This window comes from Sebastes umbrosus, chromosome 17 (genome assembly GCF_015220745.1).
Source record: "Sebastes umbrosus isolate fSebUmb1 chromosome 17, fSebUmb1.pri, whole genome shotgun sequence".
Lineage (NCBI taxonomy): Eukaryota > Metazoa > Chordata > Actinopteri > Perciformes > Sebastidae > Sebastes > Sebastes umbrosus.
The window spans coordinates 26,771,607-26,793,384 of record NC_051285.1 but is presented as its reverse complement, the minus strand read 5'-3'; the positions used below and the strand labels follow the sequence as shown (position 1 = coordinate 26,793,384).

The following is a 21,778-nucleotide window of genomic DNA, read 5'->3' as shown; positions in this document are numbered from 1 at the left end:
GGTACATTGCCTTTAATTTCCACAATGCCTTCTGCTGTTTATGTTAAGAAAAAAAGAAAGAAAGAAAGAAAGAACGAAAGAAAGAAAGAAAGAAAGAAAGAAAGAACGAAAGAAAAAATAAAGAGAGAAAGAAAAAAAGAAAGAAAGAGAAAGAAAAAAGAAAGAGAAAAAAGAAAGAAAGAGAGAAAGAAAGAAAGAGAAAGAAAAAAGAAAGAAAGAATAAAAAGAAAAAAGAAAGAAAGAAAGAAAGAAAGAAAGAAAGAACGAAAGAAAAAATAAAGAAAGAGAGAAAGAAAAAAAGAAAGAAAGAGAAAGAAAAAAGAAAGAGAAAGAAAAAAGAAAGAGAAAAAAGAAAGAAAGAGAGAAAGAAAGAAAGAGAAAGAAAGAAAGAGAAAGAAAAAAGAAAGAAAGAATAAAAAGAAAAAAGAGAGAAAGAAAGAGAGAAAGAAAGAAAGAACGAAAGAAAGAAGGAAAGAGAGAAAGAAAGAAAGAAGGAAAGGAAGAAGGAAAGGAAGAAAGAAAAAAGAAAGAAAAAGAAAGAAAGAAAAAAGAAAGAACGAAAGAAAGAAGGAAAGAGAGAAAGAAAGAAAGAGAGAAGGAAAGAAAGAAGGAAAGAGAGAAAGAAAGAAAGGAAGAAGGAAAGGAAGAAAGAAAAAAGAAAGAAAGAAGGAAAGAGAGAAAGAAAGAAAGAAAGAAGGAAAGGAAGAAGGAAAGGAAGAAAGAAAAAAGAAAGAAAAAGAAAGAAAGAAAAAAGAGAGAAAGAAAGAAAGAGAAAGAAAGAAAGAAAGAAAAAAGAAAGGAAGAAAGAAAAAGAGAAAGTAAGGAAGAACGAAAAAAACAAAGAAAAAAAGAAATAAAGAAAAAAAGAAAGAAATAAAGAAAAAAAGAAAGAAAGAAAAAAAAAAGAAAGAAAGAAAGAAAGAAAGGAAGAAAGAAAAAAAAAAGAAAGAAAGAAAGAAAGAAAGAAAAAAAGAAAGAAAAAAGAAAGGAAGAAAGAGAGAAAGAGAGAAAGAAAGAAAAAAGAAAGAAAGAAAAAAAGAGAAAGAAAGAAAGAAAGAAAAAAGAAAGGAAGAAAGAGAGAAAGAGAGAAAGAAAGAAAAAAAGAAAGAAAGAAAGAAAGAAAGAAAGAAAGAAAGAAAGAGAAAGAAAAAAGAAAGAGAAAGAAAAAAGAAAGAGAAAAAAGAAAGAAAGAAAGAAAAAGAGAAAGAAAGAAAGAAAGAAAAAAGAAACTATTTTGTTGACAGCAGAGGGCGGAAGTTCATTCTACCATAACAACCAACGAAGAAGAAGTCTCTTCCGTGTCAACATCAGTAACCGGAAGCTGTCAAGCTAAAAGTTTGTTTACATGTTGAGCACACAACTATACACGAAGACATCTTAAAAACAGAGCGAATACTGTGATATTTTCAACAACAAAAAAAGACAATAAATTATGTCTTTATTAAAAACTTTCCCTTTAATGCAACCACTGTTTCTAGCTAATAATAATGTTTAACACTGTTTTATTTTGAAGAGTTAGCGGAAGTAGCGTCTCCTAGCAACCACGTGGACTTAAAGTGAAACCAGACGTGGAGTTTAGTCAACCAGGCAGAGATATTAGCATCAATAACACGTCATTAAAGGTAATATGGATTATCATTGCGACTTGTGGACTTGTGTTTCTTTGACACCAGAAGCTCGGAGATGTATTTCGCTTTAAAACACATGTTTTGACATGTTTTATACCTCAGTGAAGACAGCCAAAGCTCGCTCATCGATCGCCTGAAGGTGTCAGATTAGCTAGAAACCTGATTTGATCTGTCAAAGGGGACAACATGCCTGAGAAGATGTCCCCAGTCCCTGTCCTCCCGCTGGTGATTAACTGCTTCTTGTCTGCTCTGGGCTGCATGGCCACACTGAAACTCATCCCTGCTTTCAAAGACTACTTCATCTCAGCCAGACTGTTCGGAGTGGACCTAAACAAAACATCCAAGAAGGAAGTGTGAGTCATTTTATCTTCTATTCATATCATTTAGTTCCCCTTTAATCATATTTTTAAGCAAAATGTGTCTTGTTGTGTATGCATATATACATGTATATTTGTTTATCTCATAGAATTACTATTCTAATTATAATAATAATAATAATAATCTAATTATTACTCTTACTATTTCTATATTTATCAATATTATCTTGCTGTCAACCTGATGTGGTGCTCTGTTTCTCTCCACATGGTACCCCAAATATATATATATAGGGTTCTTGGGAATATGTTATGATTATGTATGTATGTACTCATGTGTTTGTATGGATGTGTACATATATCAAGTATATTCAAGTTTCCAGCATCACAGTTCCATAGTGCAAAACATGTTAGTAAAAAGGCAGTACAAATTTAGTAGTACAAAGTACAAAAAAATATACCAGATATAAAAATACAAGGAGATGAGGAAAACTGTTAATACTACTTTATAATAGAAGTCCATGTTGTAATCATAGGCATGCAGTCTCTTTGTGAGACTTTGTTGTCAAACCATGACTCAATTTTCTTCTATTCTTTTGTTTGCTTATTGAATCAATAGTTGTCAGCTGATATGGGAATCAACTTCACCAGGACATTGATGAAATGACACTGAGTTAGTGAATAATGGAAGACAACTTATTCAAGGATTCATTTAGATAGATAGATACTAACTTTAGATAGTAACTTTATTGGTCCCGAGGGAAATTCGAGTTTCCAGCATCACAGTTCCATAGTGCAAAAACATATTAGTAAAAAGGCAGAAAATGCAGTAGTGCAAAGTATAAAAACAAATATACCAGATATAAAAATATAAGGAGATGAAGAAAACTGTTAAAACTGAATATAATTCAGGGTAACAGCTGTGATACACGACTATTAAAAAAGTGAATATAGTGCAGAAGAGACTGTTAAAAGTCTATATATCTATATATGTATATATTTAACTTATTTATTTATTTATTTATTCCCATTATTTGGACATTGTGCTACTGTAGGTGTGTACCCCACGAATAGGAGGGTGGGACGGTTGGGACGGGTGGGATGGGTAGATGGATGGGTGGGCACAATGTTTATTGTATATGTACACTTAAAATAAGAAAAAAATGGAAACACTCTTTTAAGTACATGCTGCTCATTACATCATGCTACAAACATGTACATTCCTTGATCATGTAAAGTGTCAATGTCTCCAAATAAAAATGAATTTAAAAAAAAAAAAGTGTCTATTTTGGAAGTGTAATATGCTCTTTTTCCTGCCCTAATTCTCTCTTCCTGGTCATCCCTCTCTGCAGCCCAGAGTCCCAAGGAGTGATCAGTGGGACAGTCTTCCTCATCATCCTCTTCTGCTTCATCCCAGTGCCTTTCCTTAGCTGCTTTGTAGGAGATCAGTGCACGGGTTTCCCACACGATGAGGTGGGTTGATTGATGCATAGTAGACCTGTGTGTGTTTCTCTTAAATCTGAAACTCTCTTCTGTTCTCTGTGTTGTTGTTGTCTTCTCTTATTTTGGTCAGTTCGTACAGCTGATTGGTGCACTTCTGGCCATCTGTTGCATGATCTTCCTGGGCTTTGCCGATGACGTGCTGAACCTGCGGTGGAGACACAAGCTCCTGCTTCCCTCCTTGGCTTCCCTGCCGCTGCTCATGGTCTATTTTACCAACTTCGGCAACACCGTCATCGTGGTGCCCAAGCCCGTCAGAGCCCTGCTTGGGCTGCACTTGGATATGGGTGAGTTGTGCGCTTGTTTGCGGCATTGTGGTTTGTTTCCAACCACACTAGTACTACTACAACTTTTCTACTGGGAGTCAAATGAGTGCAGTTGAAATATGAATCTTCCTCAGAAACATAAAGCAGTTATCTTATGCTGCTTGCCATATGTAAACATTTGGGGAAACACATTATATTTGTGATCTGGATACTGTGCGTCATTCTGTAAATTATACCATCTATGATCTGCAGGTATTCTCTACTATGTCTACATGGGAATGCTTGCGGTATTCTGCACAAATGCCATCAACATCCTAGCGGGCATCAACGGCATCGAGTCGGGTCAAGCCCTGTTTATCTCCGGCTCCATCATCGTCTTCAACCTGCTGGAGCTCAGCGGTGTGTGCTCGTTTCCTTCTCATCATCAGCATTACAGATCACACCCTCTACACTGCAAGTCAGGAGTGTATATATGGATACACTGAAAATTCCTGAAACAAGTGGAAATAGTTTGGGAATAAGTGTGGAATTATCATAGGTCACTGGCAGAATTGTCATCATTTTCAGACTGAATGTGATGCTTCGTGTTTTATGGTTGTTTTACAGTGTGCCACTGTCCTGTTGCACAAAAAAAATCCTCAAAACATGCAAAATGCTGAACATGTTTCGTCTGACATCTGGTTTATTGTGTTATCTGATTTATCAGGAGATTACCGTGATGACCATGTTTTCTCCCTCTACTTCATGATACCATTCTTTTTCACCACATTAGCACTTTTTTACCACAACTGGTAAGTTAAACTTATAACCTGAAGACGTTTTATGAATATGAGGGATATATATGTCACGTCGGTGCCTCTATATTCTGTCAACTTGAAACCTATTTCATCACAGGTATCCTTCATCTGTGTTTGTGGGAGACACTTTCTGCTACTTTGCTGGGATGACCTTCGCTGTAGTCGGCATCCTGGGACACTTCAGCAAAACAATGTTGCTGTTCTTCATTCCTCAAGTGGTTAACTTTATCTACTCCTTGCCTCAGCTTTTTCACGTCATCCCCTGTCCCAGACACCGGCTCCCCAGGTAACCCGCCACTCACGTTTGTTTGTGATATCTATTCATTCTTCATTTATGCTGATTATGTACTCTCAATGTCGGCCTTTTGTTCCTTTTATCTTTCTCCCAATGAAAGGCTGAATCCAGACACAGGCAAACTGGGGATGAGCTACTCTAAATTCAAAAGAAAGGATCTCTCTAAATTAGGACACCTCATTATGAAGGTATTGTGTGTTCTCTTTTTTTTACTGATCGCTTAAAGCTGAAGTCCTTAGTGCTTAGTGGCATTTGGAAGATTTCACGGGGCCGAAAGAAAACAACCTATCAGAGCCGAGGAGTCTCGACAGCAGCTGTCACTCACCGCTCGCAGAACTCGCGAACTCCGGTCAAACTAGGCAACGATGATCGAATATGAATCAATATTCTGTTACTGTAATGCCTGTTCTCGCCTCAAATGTTTTCAGAAATATATTTTAGTGGACTCGTTAGCTGTAAAATGAAAAAAAATAACACTACAAGATGTTTCTGAAAACATTTGAGGAGAGGAATAGGCATTACAGTAACAGAATACTGATACATATTTGATCAGCGCTGCCGAGGAGCACTAAGAGAAGGCAGAAGAACATGATTTTTTTTTTCACAGTTATCTGTACTACTGTCAGGATATTGTGACAGTTTTATTAAAAGAATTTTTTTTTATCATATTTGCTTAAAGTTACCGACTGCAGCTTTAACCATCTTGTCAAAAGAAAAACAAAAAATGGTGAAAAATTACACATTTTCCCAGAGCCCAAAGGTAATGTCTTCAGATTGCTTGTTATGTCCGATCAACAGGGAAAAACAAAAGATATTTAATTAAAAATTATATGAAACAGAGCTGCTATTTTACTTGCTATAAATGATTAAGGAATTAGCAAAATTAAAAATAAACTAAAATTCCAATTAAATTTTCTGTCCCTCGACTAATCATGTAATTGACTAATTGTTTCTGCTTTATGTCACTCACATTGTCAGTGTACAGTATCAGAATGCAGTGGCATTATTTGATTTTTCATGTAAAACATGTTTGTACTGTATGCACAAATTGCACATCAGCATGTACCCTTGGGCTATATATATATATATATATGTAATATATAGTATAAGTATGTAATAATAAAGTATAAATCCCCAAATAGTCTGAAGAAGAGCTTGGGCTCGAAACGTAACTCTTCACTTACGAAGATGTGCCAATAAATTGCCCTCTAAGGAAGCTACAGTGTGCAGACCTTCCTCTTCATTTTTTAAATCCCCAAATAGCCCATGAAATGAGGAATAATACCACAACATTATTCATTATTCATATTCAACATTATTATTAGCTATTCTCAGACGGATATCGCTGTTTGTTTAGAGGTGTTTGTGTACAGTAGTGCGGCAGCGGCACTGCCCCGGGCACTGAAACGGGGGAGATGGAGACAGACAAACAGAAGAACATGTCAGCCTGCTGCGCCGCGCCGCAGAGCTTCAAATACCTTTGATTATTTCTCACCGAAGCTTTGAAGCCCAAAAAATGATACAGCAGTGTGGCTGAAGGTGAAGATGCAGTAAAACCGTGAACAACAACACTGGCAGACTAGTTCGTATCACAGACCAGCCTCTGACCTGATTAAACTTGAATTTAATTTGTCAGATAATCAGAGAGAATTGCAAATTTGTTTGACTTCATTATGTTACTATTCTATGAATTTCTGAAAACATTGGAGATGTGGGCAGCATGTAGTGAGTATTGGTCTCGGTGGGTAAACACACCAGTGGCAGGCTTCCTGCTGTGTTTATTGGTTGATAACAATAATAATATCTTTGATCCTCAACAGGTGGCAGAGTTATTAAAGCTGCTGGATGTGCGAAGAGGCCAGGAGGGAGATGATGAGTTTATTGAGTGCAACAACATGACCTTAATAAATCTGGTGCTGAAATTACTCGGTCCCACCCATGAGAGAAACCTCACAGTCATCATGCTCATCATACAGGTAGAACAGAGCAGCTGCTGTATTCAAACATACTAGAATAATCATTGAGAATTATGTGAATGCTTCACCGGATGCTCTTTGCTGTGTCTCTCCCAGGTGATAGGCAGCGTCTTGGCTTTTGGGATCCGTTATCATCTGGTGCGTCTCTTCTACGACGTCTAGACGGCACACTGGGAAAGAGGAGAGAGAGCGCTGACTGAGAAAATATAATTATTGTTTTATGGGACTATTTTACAGGCTCATGGTTCATCTGCCTTTTGATAGATTTCATTACCTCACTGTTACTTTTCTGCCTCAGAGTCTACCTGCAGTATAGCCCCAGTGCACGGTTCAAAGCTATAATTCACTTCATAGAACATTTTCACAGAAGCATAAAACTGCTAGGGTTCTGACATCAACAGCAGCACTGTGTGTTACTCGCCTAAATTTCAGTAATTACAAGCAGGAAAAAGTAACTGTCTTAAGGATCTTGAGTGTCCGTCCTAAAAGTATATTTTTGTACTTGTTTTTTTTTAAAGGAAAGTACAATAAGTGGGGTTGACTTTCGGTCTTCAGGGTAGCCAACATCAATGGTTGACTGCAACTAAATTGTTACTATGTGATAACAGATTTATGGATCTAGAAGTGCTCTAAAAATACAAAAATATTCACACAGCGGTCCATTGCAATCTGCTGTTCACACATCATTTCCCATGGCTATCAATCCATGCAACATTAATAATAAGAATGAATACGTTAATATCATTTATTTGCTTGTTTGTTTGTTTTGTTTTTTTTACCTCTGAATGAACGCACACAGAATGGTTATTGTGAAGAAAATCAATGAAAAGATAAGGAGGCTATAATCAGTCTGAAGACAGGGAATTGGGTTAATAGAGGGGATATTAGAAGAGATGAAGTGAGATTATAACGTCTGGGTTGTTGAAAAAGTTACATAGGGCTATGGCAGGTAAAGGGTGTCGTGATGAGAATATTGATAATTGATTGTTTATACCTTTCTTGGTATTATTGGATACATAGCTGTATTTTTATGACTGATATGCATTTTTCCCCTGAGGGTTCAGCAGACAAAATCAATGTGAAGTAATAACTGGCACTGGACTATTTTGCTTAGGAGTGTAACTGCAAGTGAGAAACTGTTTACTGTTGGGATGGAAGACTCAAATTGAGAAATAAAAGCTGAGAAAATGGAAATATAAGATTTTGCCATCATTATTATTTGCAGTGGTTTTAGTCAGCCAACAAATAAGAAATTGCGGTATAGAAATACCAAAGATCTAGTTAACACAATTCTTTGATATTCAATTTCTTTATCTTTATCAAAAATGTTGTTTATGATATATATGTATATATACTGTATATATACGTATATATGTATATGTGTAGATATATATATATGTTTTTATTTATATATATATAAATGTATTTATTTTATAAATATTCCATTTTCCATATAGTATAAAGTAGCATAAATGCCAAGAAAAGTACTTAAAAGTTTCACTTTTTTAAACGGAACGTATTACACCCGGAACTATTGAAGTGTACTTTTGTTTCTGTGGAGACCGGAGACATTCTTCCTAGCACACAGTTTCTTGTGGCTGACCAAAACAACTCTCTTGTTTACATCTGGTCGGTGCTTTTAAACAGATAATTACTGAGTTAAAGCTCGTATTTAAGTGATCATTTGAGTCTCGTATGTTTAATAGTTAGTTAAACAGTTCCGGGAGGATGTTTGTGAAACTCTAACTGTTATTATAGCAGAGTTAATGTTGTATTAGAGTTAACATCCGGTGTTAGCTAACGTTATCACCCGGGAGAAGCCAGGTGATGGAGATGGAGAAGCCTGGACGGTTCTAGCTTCAGTCTGCGGGTGAAACACGGGAAACAGAGAGATGCCTCCTAACAAACGCATCCACAAGAAGACCCTGAAGCTGGAGTGTGAGTGGAGTTCATGCCAGGAGTCTTTCAGTCGGATGGATAACTTCTGTAAACACGCGGAGGGACACCTCACTGCGGCGGAGGAGGACGAGGAGGAAGCAGGAGGTGAGCAGGTCTTTAGTAGTATAGTACCACTAACTACCTGAGGCTCAGCTACAAAGCATTACTGACACTTCAGACAAATAGTTATAGCTTCATTTCTACATCCTGTAGTGCTTCCTTCCTTCCTGCAGCTGTGAGACTCCACAACCAGCACGGCTCCCAGTAGACCACAACCAGCTCTGCTCCCAGTAGACCACAACCAGCACTGCTCCCAGTAGACCTCAACCAGCACTGCTCCCAGTAGACCACAACCAGCTCTGCTCCCAGTAGACCTCAACCAGCTCTGCTCCCAGTAGACCACAACCAGCACTGCTCCCAGTAGACCTCAACCAGCACGGCTCCCAGTAGACCACAACCAGCTCTGCTCCCAGTAGACCACAACCAGCACTGCTCCCAGTAGACCACAACCAGCACGGCTCCCAGTAGACCACAACCAGCTCTGCTCCCAGTAGACCACAACCAGCACTGCTCCCAGTAGACCTCAACCAGCACTGCTCCCAGTAGACCACAACCAGCTCTGCTCCCAGTAGACCTCAACCAGCTCTGCTCCCAGTAGACCTCAACCAGCACTGCTCCCAGTAGACCTCAACCAGCTCTGCTCCCAGTAGATCACAACCAGCTCTGCTCCCAGTAGACCACAACCAGCTCTGCTCCCAGTAGATCACAACCAGCTCTGCTCCCAGTAGATCACAACCAGCTCTGCTCCCAGTAGACCACAACCAGCACTGCTCCCAGTAGACCACAACCAGCTCTGCTCCCAGTAGACCACAACCAGCACTGCTCCCAGTAGACCACAACCAGCTCTGCTCCCAGTAGACCTCAACCAGCTCTGCTCCCAGTAGACCACAACCAGCACTGCTCCCAGTAGACCACAACTAGCTCTGCTCCCAGTAGACCACAACCAGCTCTGCTCCCAGTAGACCACAACTAGCTCTGCTCCCAGTAGACCACAACCAGCTCTGCTCCCAGTAGACCACAACCAGCTCTGCTCCCAGTAGATCACAACCAGCTCTGCTCCCAGTAGATCACAACCAGCACTGCTCCCAGTAGACCACAACCAGCTCTGCTCCCAGTAGACCACAACTAGCTCTGCTCCCAGTAGACCACAACCAGCACTGCTCCCAGTAGATCACAACCAGCTCTGCTCCCAGTAGATCACAACCAGCTCTGCTCCCAGTAGACCACAACCAGCACTGCTCCCAGTAGACCACAACCAGCTCTGCTCCCAGTAGACCACAATCCGCATTGCTCCCAGTAGATCACAACCAGCACTGCTCCCAGTAGACCACAACCAGCTCTGCTCCCAGTAGATCACAACCAGCTCTGCTCCCAGTAGATCACAACCAGCTCTGCTCCCAGTAGACCACAACCAGCACTGCTCCCAGTAGACCACAACCAGCACTGCTCCCAGTAGATCACAACCAGCTCTGCTCCCAGTAGACCACAACCAGCACTGCTCCCAGTAGATCACAACCAGCTCTGCTCCCAGTAGATCACAACCAGCACTGCTCCCAGTAGACCACAACCAGCTCTGCTCCCAGTAGATCACAACCAGCTCTGCTCCCAGTAGACCACAATCCGCACTGCTCCCAGTAGATCACAACCAGCACTGCTCCCAGTAGACCACAACTAGCTCTGCTCCCAGTAGACCACAATCCGCACTGCTCCCAGTAGACCACAACCAGCTCTGCTCCCAGTAGACCACAACTAGCTCTGCTCCCAGTAGACCACTTACACACCAAAAACTGACAATAACCTGATATTTTCAGGTGGAATTTCATTCATTCATTCATTCATTCATTCATTCATTCATTCTCACTGTGCAATATCAAGATTCAAGATTCACTTTATTGTCATTTCGCTGAGTATTTGCATACACAGAAGGAAACGAAATATTGTTTCTCCCAGCTCCCGTCAGTGCATTAAAAAGGATAGAATAAATAAGTATTAAAATTAACATACCTAAAGATAACAATAAAAGGATAAAATAAGTAAACGTTTCAGACACAATTTCATACAATTTGCAGTCGTGTTTAGCAGCAGAGAAAAGTGCATTTATGTCCATAGTAAAGGGCTGTTTGCATTACTGTTCCAAAATTTGTGTTTGACATGTGACTAGCTTTAAAAACTGTTTCTGTGTTAATGTTGGGGGGTTGGAAGTGAGTGTGTGTGTGTGTGTGGGGAGGGGACACAGTCCATTTACAAGCCTAACCGCTTGTGGGAAGAAGCTTCTTAGCATCCTGCTGGACCTGCAGCAGATGCTCCTGTACGCTATCATTTTCCACTTGTTAAATAACACTATTAAATAATAGATGATCAACAAGAAATATAAGATAAGATCAGATATTCCTTTATTAGTCCCGCAGTGGGGAAATTTGCAGTCTACAGCAGCAGTGAAAAAGAGCTAAACAAAGTGTAACAGAATATGAACCATTTAAATAGAAGGAACTATAAAAAATAGGAGCAGTATATACAGTATTGACAATAAGCAGACTATTAACAAAATTGCACAAGTGGAAAATGATATTGCACAGTGAGAATGAAATGAAATTCCACCTGAAAATATCAGGTTATTGTCAGTTTTTGTAAGTGGTCTACTGGGAGCAGAGCTGGTTGTGGAGTCTGATAGCTGCAAGAAGGACGCCTACTAATGCAAAAATCTATCCATCCGCCAGTCTGACACATAGAGACAGACCAAACCATTCACACCTACAGGCAATTTAGAGTCAATAATGAACCTGCATGTCTTTGGACTGTGGGAGTAAGCCGGAGTACCCAGAGAGAACCCACGCTAACACGGGGAGAACATGCAGAACATGCAAACTCCACACAGAAGGGCCCCAAGCCGGATACGAACCTGTGACCCTCTTGCTGTGAGGCACCAGTGCTAACCACTGCACCACCATGCAGCCCCAATGCAAAATCCTACTAATGCAAAATATTTCCTTTTTGTGCCAAGGGGAGAGAAACTGTCTTTGGAGAGACTGTGGTTTCTGTTCTGTGGAGGGTCCCGAGGAGCTGCGAAGACATCTGTTCTTTCACTGTTACCACACTAAGCTGAAGCAGTTGGGTCAACAGGTGCTCAACGCCCATCCAGAGATGGGCACCTGCTCCATCGGCTACCAGAACTGCAACATCATCCCAGACATCCCAGACAATTTCATCTGCCTTTGGGAGGAATGTGAGGTAAGCTTTGGCAGATGGTGGTGCTGCTGCTGCTGCTGCTGGTGGAGCAAGGCAAGATTACTTCTATATTTACCTCTAAATGTGGAGAGGCAAGCATCAGTTGTAATGTGTGGTGATCTGTATGCTTCAGATAATGCAAGTCCACAATGTATGGAAAGCAAATACATCTCTTTGCAACATCTGTTGTCTCACCTGCAGCCTCACCTGCCTTTGTACATTCACTGATATAACAGTAAATATAAATTAAATTATACCACAAGCCAAGCAGTTAGGACCCCCAAGTCTACACAGTTGAGATAAATGGAAGGGTTTCTTCCTTTCAAGTGCCCATGAAGTAGAATCTAAACTTTTTCTTCTTGAACTCTAAAATGTGTTTCTTCTTTCTATGCATATTCGATAAAGCAACCACCGTATGAAAACCCAGAGTTCTTCTATCGCCATGTGGAGATGCATAGCCTGTGCATAGATGTACCAACAGGAGACCATGAATTCCCCATACGCTGTGGATGGAAAGGTATTTAACGTCAAGATTAAAGTTCAGAAATGTCAATGTAGCTAAAGATTACGCAACCAATTCATGGTCAAAGAATATGTAAAAGGCTGAATACTATATTTTCTGCTTAGTTCTAAGAATGTAGGTTTGTTGAATCCAAAGTTGTGTCACTCTGCAGATTGTGAAGCCACCGCTAAAGGGCGTCCTAAGCTTCGGGAGCACCTGCGCAGCCACACCCAAGAGAAGGCGGTGGCGTGTCCAGGCTGCGGGGGGATGTACGCTAACAACACCAAGTTCTTTGACCACATCATACGACAGAGCGCCATGGAAGGTAAAAAAAACCTGTCAGATGTGTTATGACAGGAAGATTAATAACAATGTTTGCAACAGGTTAAAATTTTCCCATCTGGTGATTCTTGCTTTGTGTGCTTGTGTGTGTGCTGCAGGTCAGAGGTTCCAGTGTTCTCACTGTTCCAAACGCTTTGCAACAGAAAGACTACTGAGAGACCACATGAGAACCCACGGTCAGTCCCTCCTACATCAGTTGTTGTTCCCATATGCTGGGGAGGACTTAAAGTCCACACTGTCCATAAGAGGACCTATTATGCTTGTTTTCAGGTGCATACTTGTGTTTTGGTTTTTCAAGTAGAACATGTTTACATGCTTTAATGTTCAAAAAACGCTTTATTTTTCTCATACCGGCTGTGCTGCAGCTCCTCTTTTCACCCTCTGTCTGAAACGCTCTGTTTGAGCTGCTCAAGTTTACCCATAAACATTAGTAAACATTAGTAAGCCTCAGCTCTCTGGACACCTGCTATGAGCAATTCACATTGATAGACGTCTGTGTTGTTATAGCAACAGTGTTTTAGGGCGCTTTCACAAGCCAACAGTTAGTCTGTTTTAATTGAACTCTGTTGCAGTTCAACCTCTGGTGTTGTTCGTAATCTTACTCTGGTGTGGACCAGTACAAGACCACCTCTCGTAAATGGTCTCAGACCGTTTCCAAGCGAACCAAAACGCAGACTGCCTGTGTTGAGATGGACACAGCTGTAAACGACAGGTTAACAGGTTAACATGAGTAGGAGAGGATGGACTTGGACCTCTACAGAAGTCCGATGTTTGCTTGACATCTGGGCCAAAGAGAACACGCAGAATATGCTAAATAAAGTCTACAAAAATAGTGACGTTTATAAAGTCCTTCCAGATAAACTGGAGGAGAAGGGATTCGTGCGCACGGTAGATCAGAGCCGAGTCAAAGTGAAAAGATTTGACAGCATCAAAGTCTGATTCTCTGCATAGAAGTGGCAGCTCTCCAAATGAAAAAGATAAATTTGCTCCTTCGTACACGCCCCTCTGCAACTTATTTTTATTTTTTTTTTATCCACTTTGATTGGTGCACTGAACAAACCGCACCAGACTAAATAGAAAACAAACCAAAAGTATCAATTTCACTCTGATTCGGACTAACCAAACGGACTATGGCTTCTGAAAGTGCCTTTAGAGTACATTATTTCATCAGGATGTCGATGCTTGACACAAGCATAAGTAGAAAATAGGCCTTTATGATGTCTATTTTTGACCAAGCTGACCATGTGATACACTTTGGTGTCCAAGTGAGTGACGACAAACAGCTCTGTCTACAGTATTATTAGATGATGTGATCTCACCACTGTTTTGTCTTTTTCTTGTCGTTCCAGTGAGCCACTATAAGTGCCCGCTGTGTGACATGACTTGTCCGTCACCCTCTTCCCTGCGCAACCATATCAAGTTCCGCCACAGCAACGAGAAGCCATACAGCTGTGAATACTGCGAATACAGGTATCACATGCAGCAGCACAAAGAAAACAAGATTAAGCTTTGAAACACACTTTATTGTTTTCTTAATACTCCCACTCTGGATTTTGTATTTCCAGCTGTAAGAATCTGATAGACTTGCGCAAACACCTGGATACCCACAGCAGCGAGCCGGCTTTTCGCTGCGACGTTCCAGGCTGTGGCTTCACCTCTCGTGCCCTCGGCACCATGAAGATTCACCACAAAAGAGAGCATAAGGTGAAAGAGGGAATCTTTTACATTATTGTTAATGTACACTCAGATAGGGAGTTTTAATGTCATTTATAGTTCTCTAATGTTTCATTTCCCTAATCAGGGGAATTTTGTAGCTCGCTACAAGTGCCATGTGTGTGATCAGTGCTTCACCCGGGGCAACAACCTAACTGTTCATCTGCACAAAAAGCACCAATTCAAATGGCCCTCTGGACACCCCAGGTTCAGGTAAGTCTTGCATTGACAAAATCAATCAACCCCAGTAAAGCTGAGTTTGAGATGTGTGGGGTGTTGCAGCATTGATTCCCTTCTTTTCATCACTCCGTCAGGTACAAGGAGCACGAGGACGGCTTCTTGCGGCTGCAACTGATTCGCTACGAGAGCGTGGAACTGACCGAGCAGCTAATGAGGGAACGACAAAGTAATCAAGCGGAGGAGGACGAGGACAGCGGCCAGACCGAGGAGGAATCCCCGGGGGCGGCTCCCTCGGAGTCGCAGGTAGAACTGAGGGGGGTGCTGCTGGAGGAGCAGAGGACTGAGGAGGGCAGTCAGGAGGAGGGCATGCTGTACGTTCTCACTGGAGGTTTGTCGCAAGCTGGGGAGGACTCTGTCATGCAGCAACTCCAGGATGTTGCTCAGCAGCAAGGAATGCAGGTGGTTTGACTGCTACAGTCCTGAATACACGTCTTACACATGACAGGATAGCCTGTAATCAGCTGTGCTGTCTCATAGACCTTGAGGAATTTCTGAGCCTTTAACGGGGACTGAAGGAACTTATTAATAAATTAAAACGTCTAAATGAAGGGATGCGTACTCCATGATGACCAATCTTGACTATAAGCCTATGTTAGGTGATTAACCTGTTTTAGTGTGTTTTTTTGCTAATGTTGAGCTCGTGGACAGCCCGTTTTCCAGTATTTTTTTATTATTATTTTCAATTCATTCATTGTATTTCATACTGTAACATCTTCAGAGAGTTGGATACTAATGCTGCACTGACTAGTGGGTTGTCATTCCAACTCTTTTAGATGGGAAAGCTGTCCCAAATTCAGAAGTATATCAGCCACACCATTGTGAAGGTTATATGAGGCGCGTTGGCATTAATATTCACTGAAATGCGTGCAATCCAGCAAAGAAGGCCTACCTCATTAGCTCAGTGTGTGTGTTTTTTGATGCTTCATCTACAACTTGAATAAAGTTGTGACGCAAAAATCACATTTGAAATATTTGTTTTTGTCTCAATCGGATGTTTTTAATGTTGCACAGTAAAAATGTTGTTTTTAATAGTGCACAAAATTCTGTTTAAGTGTTACTGAGTTACTGAATTGAATTCAAATGGTATACAGGTCACTGCATTGATATTTAAAGTATCCACCATCTGTACTTCCATTATGGCGCCCCCTGCTGGATCTAACTGCTCTACTGCAGCTCTATTTTCTGATTAAATCAGACTCTACTAGACTGGACATTTCATTGATCTAAAATGTATTGACTGAGCTTCTCAGAAGACAAACAGATATTAGGTGACTGTAAACTGAAATGTTGTCGCTCTCATATTATTGACTCATAATATTATATACTATGTCTAGATGGACTGTTTGAAGGCACTCTTCTTCTTTCCTCCATTAGATAAAATCAACCTAAAGATGTGTACATAATGTATATATTCTAATTCTACTACTCAAAGGTATGTTCAAAAAATTTCAGCTTTTTGATGGTAAATCTATTACTGCTTTTCATAACCCTACACCTGCCAATGTGATCTTCTCACTTCTCCGTGATCAGGTGACTTAAATGACTTGTGTGTCTTCGTCGCATCACGACATACTGTAAAGTGCGTGGTGGCATTAGCTGTGTGTACAAGATTAGGCAGCACACACACAGCTTAGTTTAAGTGTTACTTACTGCTCTCTGCTTCTTCACTCTGCAGCCGGTGAACTCCGCTCTACTGGGACAGCTTCTAATGGCTTCATGTCTGTCGACTTTGCAAAAATGAGGATGTACAGTATATAATGTTGCTGGACATTAATATGACTTAGACTCAGTGCCCAGATCCGTCTGCAGTTTTTTCCACAGAAACTGGTTGCATCCAAAGATGGACACCAAGAGGTTATATCCACTGTTGTTGTTGCTGTTGCTTGGGTCCTTCCAAAGAGCCATTTCTCAGTTTCCTGGATGGATTGGTGAGGTGGAAGGTAGTGGTAAGATAATGTTATTTTTCAATCATGTCATGGTCTCTAAGACAATGCTAATGGATCCCTACATAACAACTATAACATCTTTCTTAATGTTGGCCTTGAAGCCTGGAAAGATTTTGTTTGAGTTTTGCATGAAACAACTTGGATGTTTGTGATTTGTCCTGTTGTAATGTATGAAAAAAGCTCATAAAACTATTCTACTGCAGGTGAGACAGAATGGAATCCCCAACCAGATTTCATAGACGACTTCTATTGGACCGGGTCAGCGCCCCTTTGTTTAGGAGGCTGTAAGTCGCGACACGAGGAGCTGAGGAGAGATCGCTGTGGAGACTCAAGCTGCTGCTGGCTCGGCTACAAGTCCCTGTGCAGAGGTAAGACTACCACAACAATGTTGTTGTTGTTGACATTAGATAGAAGTCACTCTTTCTGATGATCAGCCTGTTGATGGAGCTTCATGTCATCCTTTGCTTTGCATGGCAGTGACCTGTGGGAGGCCAGATGTGGACTATAATGGTGTCGTTTATGGCGACGACTGGTGGGTTGGCTCTGTGGTGAGGTACTCCTGTCGCTCTGGCTTCATGATGGTGGGAAACCCGACCAGAACTTGCCTGCTGAACGGCCTCTGGACCCCGAAGCCTACCTGCCTCAGTAAGTAAACACAATGACACAAAGATCCCTCATGAACCTCTCAGCTCATCTTCTCTCCTCCCTGTCTTTTAGGAATGTGTGAGCGGGGACGCATCGAAGTCAGCGAGAGGGAGCTAAATGGGACGTGCAACTCCACCTGTGTGTACAAGAGCTACTTCGGCCCACCCAAAAAAGGCTGCAGTCGGCTAGACAACTGCAGGAAGAAGGACACCGGCTGGAAGCGGTTCTTTTCACAGTGCATCCCTTGCATTTGTGACTGCTCTATATCATGTGGTGAGTAGCTTCTCCCCCACCACACTGTGGTTAATTATTGCCTGAATTTGTTATCTCTCTTTGAGGAATTCCTTGCAAAGAACACTTTTGTCTTTTTTTTATTTTTAGCATCTAAAGGATAAAGCACTATGTTGACTGTACAGTGAGACGTCAGATGAAGAAGGAATACACAGACAGCTTGTACAGCGCAGAGCCACGCTGTGTGTTTCTGCTGCTTCATCCAATTGTGGGGACTAATCAGTGGACTAAAACCTGGATGTTTTTAGACATTATTTGTAATCTCTCCAACACACTGAAGACTACAATTTCTCCTCGGGTTCTATATATGGGATTTTACACTATGACGAGAAGATTTCGGTGCCTGCAGGTTCAAATCCCTCCGAGTCAACGGTGAATTATGAACAAAGCAGAACTGCTAAATTCAGTCAATCTGTGTGATGTGAGGAGGAGACAGGGTCAGAAAAGAAAAGACAAGCGGGGTGAATTTTAAATCAGTCTGAGAGGCTGTGTCAAATATTTATTGGAATTATTATTATATATTAATTATTTAAAATAAAAAACGTTTGACCTGAAGTGCCAGGTGGTGAGATCTGTTTTTGGGGTAGGCAAATGAGAGTATTCTCTGGTTGGTTGAATATCTCCCACACTCTACAACATGTGTGTCTGTAAACGTGTTTGTGTTTCTAAGAGAAAGGAAGCAATAAAGATAAATACATAAAGAAAGGGAAGTGATACCACAGAGATTATAGCTTCTCTGCCTCGCTGCTCCTCTCAGTCCATCTGTCTTGGAAGGAGATGAAACCTTAATCTCGTTACAAAGGGAGGGAGGAGCATTTGGTCGGAGGAGCTCAGGAGTCAGAGTTAACACCAAGAGTGGTGTAGACCTTATAAGCAATTTGTTTTTACAGGTAGTAGACGATGTAAATTTATAAATCACTTATTGTGAAAAATAGCACAATATGTCTATTTTTGTAGTCAAATTAATTCTTTATTTTTATATAGATGGATCATATAACCGTGAAACACTGCTGCCCTATCTGCAAAGCATCCACACACTATAACCTCCATTGCAAATACCCAGTTCATTTTAAATCAGCACCTTCTGGAGTTGTGGAGATAAACAGTTGAAGACCCTGAATCTGCAATAGTTTCCTTCAACAGACTTTAAGTTATCATGAGACTGAAGAGAGATGTAATAGCTGTATGTGTCTCACGTCCCGGTGTTATTCAAACAATGTTGATGGACAGTAGGCTTCCTGGCATGAGACATTTCTTCTTCTATTTTCTGTGTGGTCTTCAGAAGTTGTATTACTTTTACTTTCTGTGTACATTTGATAAATGACGTTGCTCCTGACTGCCACTAGATGTTGCTGTTTAGTTTATTCTCACTCATCCGGTCACAACATTTTGCACTTTACAGGAACTTGATAATCCAGAGACAGCCAGAAATGCCCAAAAACATAAAGTCAAATTTGATTCTCTTTGACATCTGATCCTGAAGAGTTACTGCTGAACACCTCAGCTCGCTCATCACTGCTGGGGCCAGGTGCTGAACCTGAGGATGATGTGCTCATTGCTTTTAGGTTTGTAGCAGCCGATTCCTGTGAAAAAGGGGACAAGTTTGGATCAGAAACTCTGACATTTTAGTTCATGCATAAACACAGATTCTGAGCGGAACGCATCACTTAGTTGTGCTGCATAATTATGAAGTTGCACCGCCTGCACATGAACAGCCAAAATAACAACTAATACCGTCATAATATTATAGGATAATCACAGCAGAGGACATCCTGTGGCATTAAGTGAAAAGGCAACCAATCCTCCTGCCTCATTACGGCTCATTATGTTGTGTGTAAACTCTGGGGAGGAAACTCACCCACATCCAGCCTGCTGTACTCTCCTGAGCTCTCTGACAGGATCTCCCAGTACGTCCGCTGGTGCTCGTTTCCAGCTACTCCATTCACACTCTCCAGCAACAGGCCGAAGTCTGGGTCCTCCTTCACAGTGAACCTGGCCACACACACAAACACACACAAACACACACACACCGAGAGAAAGTCAGGACATCTGTCTACAGCAGAAATAAGGTAATCACAAGCTGTAGGAGAAACAGCCGAGCCAGCTTTGTGAATAAAGGATGTTATGCAGAGGTTTTAGAGGGGATGTCATGGGTGGTCGTACTTGAAGTCCTGCTGTGTTTCCTGCAGTCTCCTCAGAGCGCCCAGCAGCACACCTCCCTCCACCACAGAGCTGAAATGAGACTCAGGAGTCATGTTGGACTGGTCGTTCTCCACAGACAGTCTGATGGGAAGAGTCTCCGGACCTGCATACCATTCAGTTACAGTTTGCATGATGCATGCACACAAAAGTGAGTCAGTTATTTTCTCAAATATGTTCTTAAATATTCACCTGTGTCTGTGAGAGCTCCTCTTGTCAGTAGCAGAATAAAGCCCACAGAGAGGAGAGCAGCTGTTCTTAGTGCCATCTTGTCCCTTTAGATGTCTGCTAACACTTGAGCTCAGTGCTTATATTGTGCCAGCCTAACCCTCATTTGTGAGCACACTCCTGTCCGAGAATACCTTCACTCCTTGCAGTCACTTTGTCTTTGTTGAGTTTAAATATTCACAGACTGAAAATAACATGAGTGTTTGCTCTTATGCCACACACATGTGGCAGCCGGTCACCGTTAATGTGTGCTTCATGAATAGAGAAACAATGTTATCTCTGAAGGGACTTGATGATCATTTAGTTGATTAATGATCTGCCTCCTTGTGGTGATGTTTTCTCACAGGGCATGAATGAGAGTGGTTGGCTGTTTCTGGACAATTTATGTATGCAAACTCAAAGTCTATTCTACAGAGAGCGTAAAGAAAGGTCATCTCTCCTTCCCTCCAGGCAAATATGACATTATGCAATCAGGATTTGGCCTTTTAAGTAGAATAATAGGTTTAAGTATAGCACATCACGTGTCTCTTTAGCAGTCTTATCAATAAGTCAAGTAAAAACAAAGCATTCATCTTTATTTTGGGCTCCATCACACCGAGGCTGAGATATAGAAGAAATAAGAACAAAATATGTTGCAACACAGTGCAAACCTGTGGTGATTTACAGGCCTATAATGTAAACAATTGCTGTTAATTTACAGCAGGATTTCAACAGTATTAACCTGTTATTGCTAAAAAACAGTGCTTTACTGTTAATACAAAAGAAAACCTGTTAAATTACGCTCATAGGCCGTTTTTTAACTGAACTATAATGCATTCTTAAAGCTGATCAACCGTCTAAAGTATCATAAGTAACAGTTTCATGCAGTATTTTTTTTAATTCTGAGACCTGATATGCTCATGTGAGGCTTGTACATTGTACATGATTGTAAAATCAGTGAATTAGCTTTATTGTTCTTCACTTACATGTTGTTATGGTTTGCATTCTGTGCTTGTAGCCAGCTATAGACATACATTTTGGGAAAAGTGTCAACAAGTCTATTATAGCCTTTTTCCTAACACATGCCTTTAATTGTATTTAGTGTGACTATTCCTATGTATGTAACCTGCTAAGTATATTCATATAGGCAAAAAATAATGTTTATTAAAATGTATTTTAAAAAATAAATAGTGCATTTAAACAAATCAGTAAGATAATGTAAAAGAAAGGTGGAAAAACAGCTATATAATGTATCTTTAAACAGTTAATTAACTGTAAAATACTGTGAAATTATTTTTTTTTAAAAAACAGTGTTTTTCATTAACAGTACAAAGCTGTAAATTTCAGCGACAGTATAATAATGTTAATTTTACAGTAACATAAAGGCAACCCTGCTGCCAGTTCTTTACTGTTATTTTACTGGGAAATTCTTAACAGTATGTTATGGATTCATATTTACATGTGTGTTTCTCTGTCTAACAACATGGTCCTGGTTGATAAATAAGTGATAAAGGAGGCATAAATGGAAAGATGGAGATGGAGATGCTGAAATTGCTCACGTGTCTCTTTAGCAGTCTTATCAATAAGTCAGGTAAAAACAAAGCATCCATCTTTATTTTGGGCTCCATCACACTGAGGCTGAGTTATAGGAGAAATAAGAACAAAATATATTGCAACCTGTGGTGATTTACAGG

At 40.7% G+C, this 21,778-nt stretch overlaps 4 protein-coding genes across 5 annotated transcripts; 3 read left to right on the top strand and 1 right to left on the bottom strand.

Annotated features, from left to right (window-relative positions):
* Positions 1–1,140: 1,140 nt before the first annotated feature.
* On the top strand, positions 1,141–7,975 carry dpagt1 (dolichyl-phosphate (UDP-N-acetylglucosamine) N-acetylglucosaminephosphotransferase 1 (GlcNAc-1-P transferase)). Its single transcript, XM_037748182.1, has 9 exons — positions 1,141–1,981; positions 3,295–3,415; positions 3,516–3,729; positions 3,961–4,107; positions 4,415–4,499; positions 4,603–4,791; positions 4,901–4,988; positions 6,621–6,776; positions 6,873–7,975. The coding sequence occupies exons 1-9, from the start codon at positions 1,815–1,817 to the stop codon at positions 6,936–6,938; spliced, it is 1,233 nt and encodes a 410-aa protein (XP_037604110.1). The 5' UTR covers positions 1,141–1,814; the 3' UTR covers positions 6,939–7,975.
* A 362-nt stretch (positions 7,976–8,337) lies between these two features.
* LOC119475458 (histone H4 transcription factor) lies at positions 8,338–15,758 on the top strand. The gene is made up of 9 exons (XM_037748181.1): positions 8,338–8,819; positions 11,776–12,002; positions 12,405–12,516; positions 12,674–12,826; positions 12,942–13,019; positions 14,193–14,313; positions 14,409–14,547; positions 14,645–14,769; positions 14,871–15,758. The coding sequence occupies exons 1-9, from the start codon at positions 8,669–8,671 to the stop codon at positions 15,202–15,204; spliced, it is 1,440 nt and encodes a 479-aa protein (XP_037604109.1). The 5' UTR covers positions 8,338–8,668; the 3' UTR covers positions 15,205–15,758.
* A 136-nt stretch (positions 15,759–15,894) lies between these two features.
* On the top strand, positions 15,895–18,233 carry si:ch211-117m20.4 (CUB and sushi domain-containing protein 3). 2 transcript variants are annotated; one of them, XM_037748184.1, is made up of 5 exons: positions 15,895–16,736; positions 16,946–17,110; positions 17,220–17,387; positions 17,460–17,660; positions 17,769–18,233. In XM_037748184.1, exons 1-5 carry the CDS (start codon positions 16,637–16,639, stop codon positions 17,780–17,782), a joined length of 648 nt encoding a protein of 215 aa, XP_037604112.1. In that variant the 5' UTR covers positions 15,895–16,636; the 3' UTR covers positions 17,783–18,233. The 2 variants fall into 2 exon arrangements, with proteins under 2 accessions (XP_037604112.1, XP_037604111.1); XM_037748183.1 differs by having other exon boundaries at positions 15,895–16,742.
* Positions 18,234–19,021: 788 nt separating this feature from the next.
* Positions 19,022–21,042, bottom strand: tcnba (transcobalamin beta a). Its single transcript, XM_037748185.1, has 4 exons — positions 20,070–21,042; positions 19,842–19,983; positions 19,537–19,670; positions 19,022–19,261 (listed from the first exon to the last, which is right to left on the bottom strand). The coding sequence occupies exons 1-4, from the start codon at positions 20,143–20,145 to the stop codon at positions 19,191–19,193; spliced, it is 423 nt and encodes a 140-aa protein (XP_037604113.1). The 5' UTR covers positions 20,146–21,042; the 3' UTR covers positions 19,022–19,190.
* Positions 21,043–21,778: the final 736 nt, after the last annotated feature.

Bases quoted from the DNA above. Each gene is read 5' to 3' on its own strand.
- LOC119475458 (XM_037748181.1), top strand. From the start codon at position 8,669: ATGCCTCCTAACAAACGCATCCACAAGAAGACCCTGAAGCTGGAGTGT. The intron at 12,517-12,673 runs GTATTTAACGTC...GTCACTCTGCAG, and splicing joins CATACGCTGTGGATGGAAAG to ATTGTGAAGCCACCGCTAAA. The intron at 14,314-14,408 runs GTATCACATGCA...TTGTATTTCCAG, and splicing joins TGTGAATACTGCGAATACAG to CTGTAAGAATCTGATAGACT.
- si:ch211-117m20.4 (XM_037748183.1), top strand. From the start codon at position 16,637: ATGGACACCAAGAGGTTATATCCACTGTTGTTGTTGCTGTTGCTTGGG. The intron at 16,743-16,945 runs GTAAGATAATGT...ATTCTACTGCAG, and splicing joins TGGTGAGGTGGAAGGTAGTG to GTGAGACAGAATGGAATCCC. The intron at 17,111-17,219 runs GTAAGACTACCA...TTTGCATGGCAG, and splicing joins CTACAAGTCCCTGTGCAGAG to TGACCTGTGGGAGGCCAGAT.
- tcnba (XM_037748185.1), bottom strand. From the start codon at position 20,145: ATGGCACTAAGAACAGCTGCTCTCCTCTCTGTGGGCTTTATTCTGCTA. The intron at 19,984-20,069 runs GTGAATATTTAA...AATGGTATGCAG, and splicing joins AGGAGCTCTCACAGACACAG to GTCCGGAGACTCTTCCCATC. The intron at 19,262-19,536 runs GTGAGTTTCCTC...CCTTTTTCACAG, and splicing joins GTACAGCAGGCTGGATGTGG to GAATCGGCTGCTACAAACCT.
- dpagt1 (XM_037748182.1), top strand. From the start codon at position 1,815: ATGCCTGAGAAGATGTCCCCAGTCCCTGTCCTCCCGCTGGTGATTAAC. The intron at 4,500-4,602 runs GTAAGTTAAACT...ATTTCATCACAG, and splicing joins GCACTTTTTTACCACAACTG to GTATCCTTCATCTGTGTTTG. The intron at 4,792-4,900 runs GTAACCCGCCAC...TCCCAATGAAAG, and splicing joins CCCAGACACCGGCTCCCCAG to GCTGAATCCAGACACAGGCA.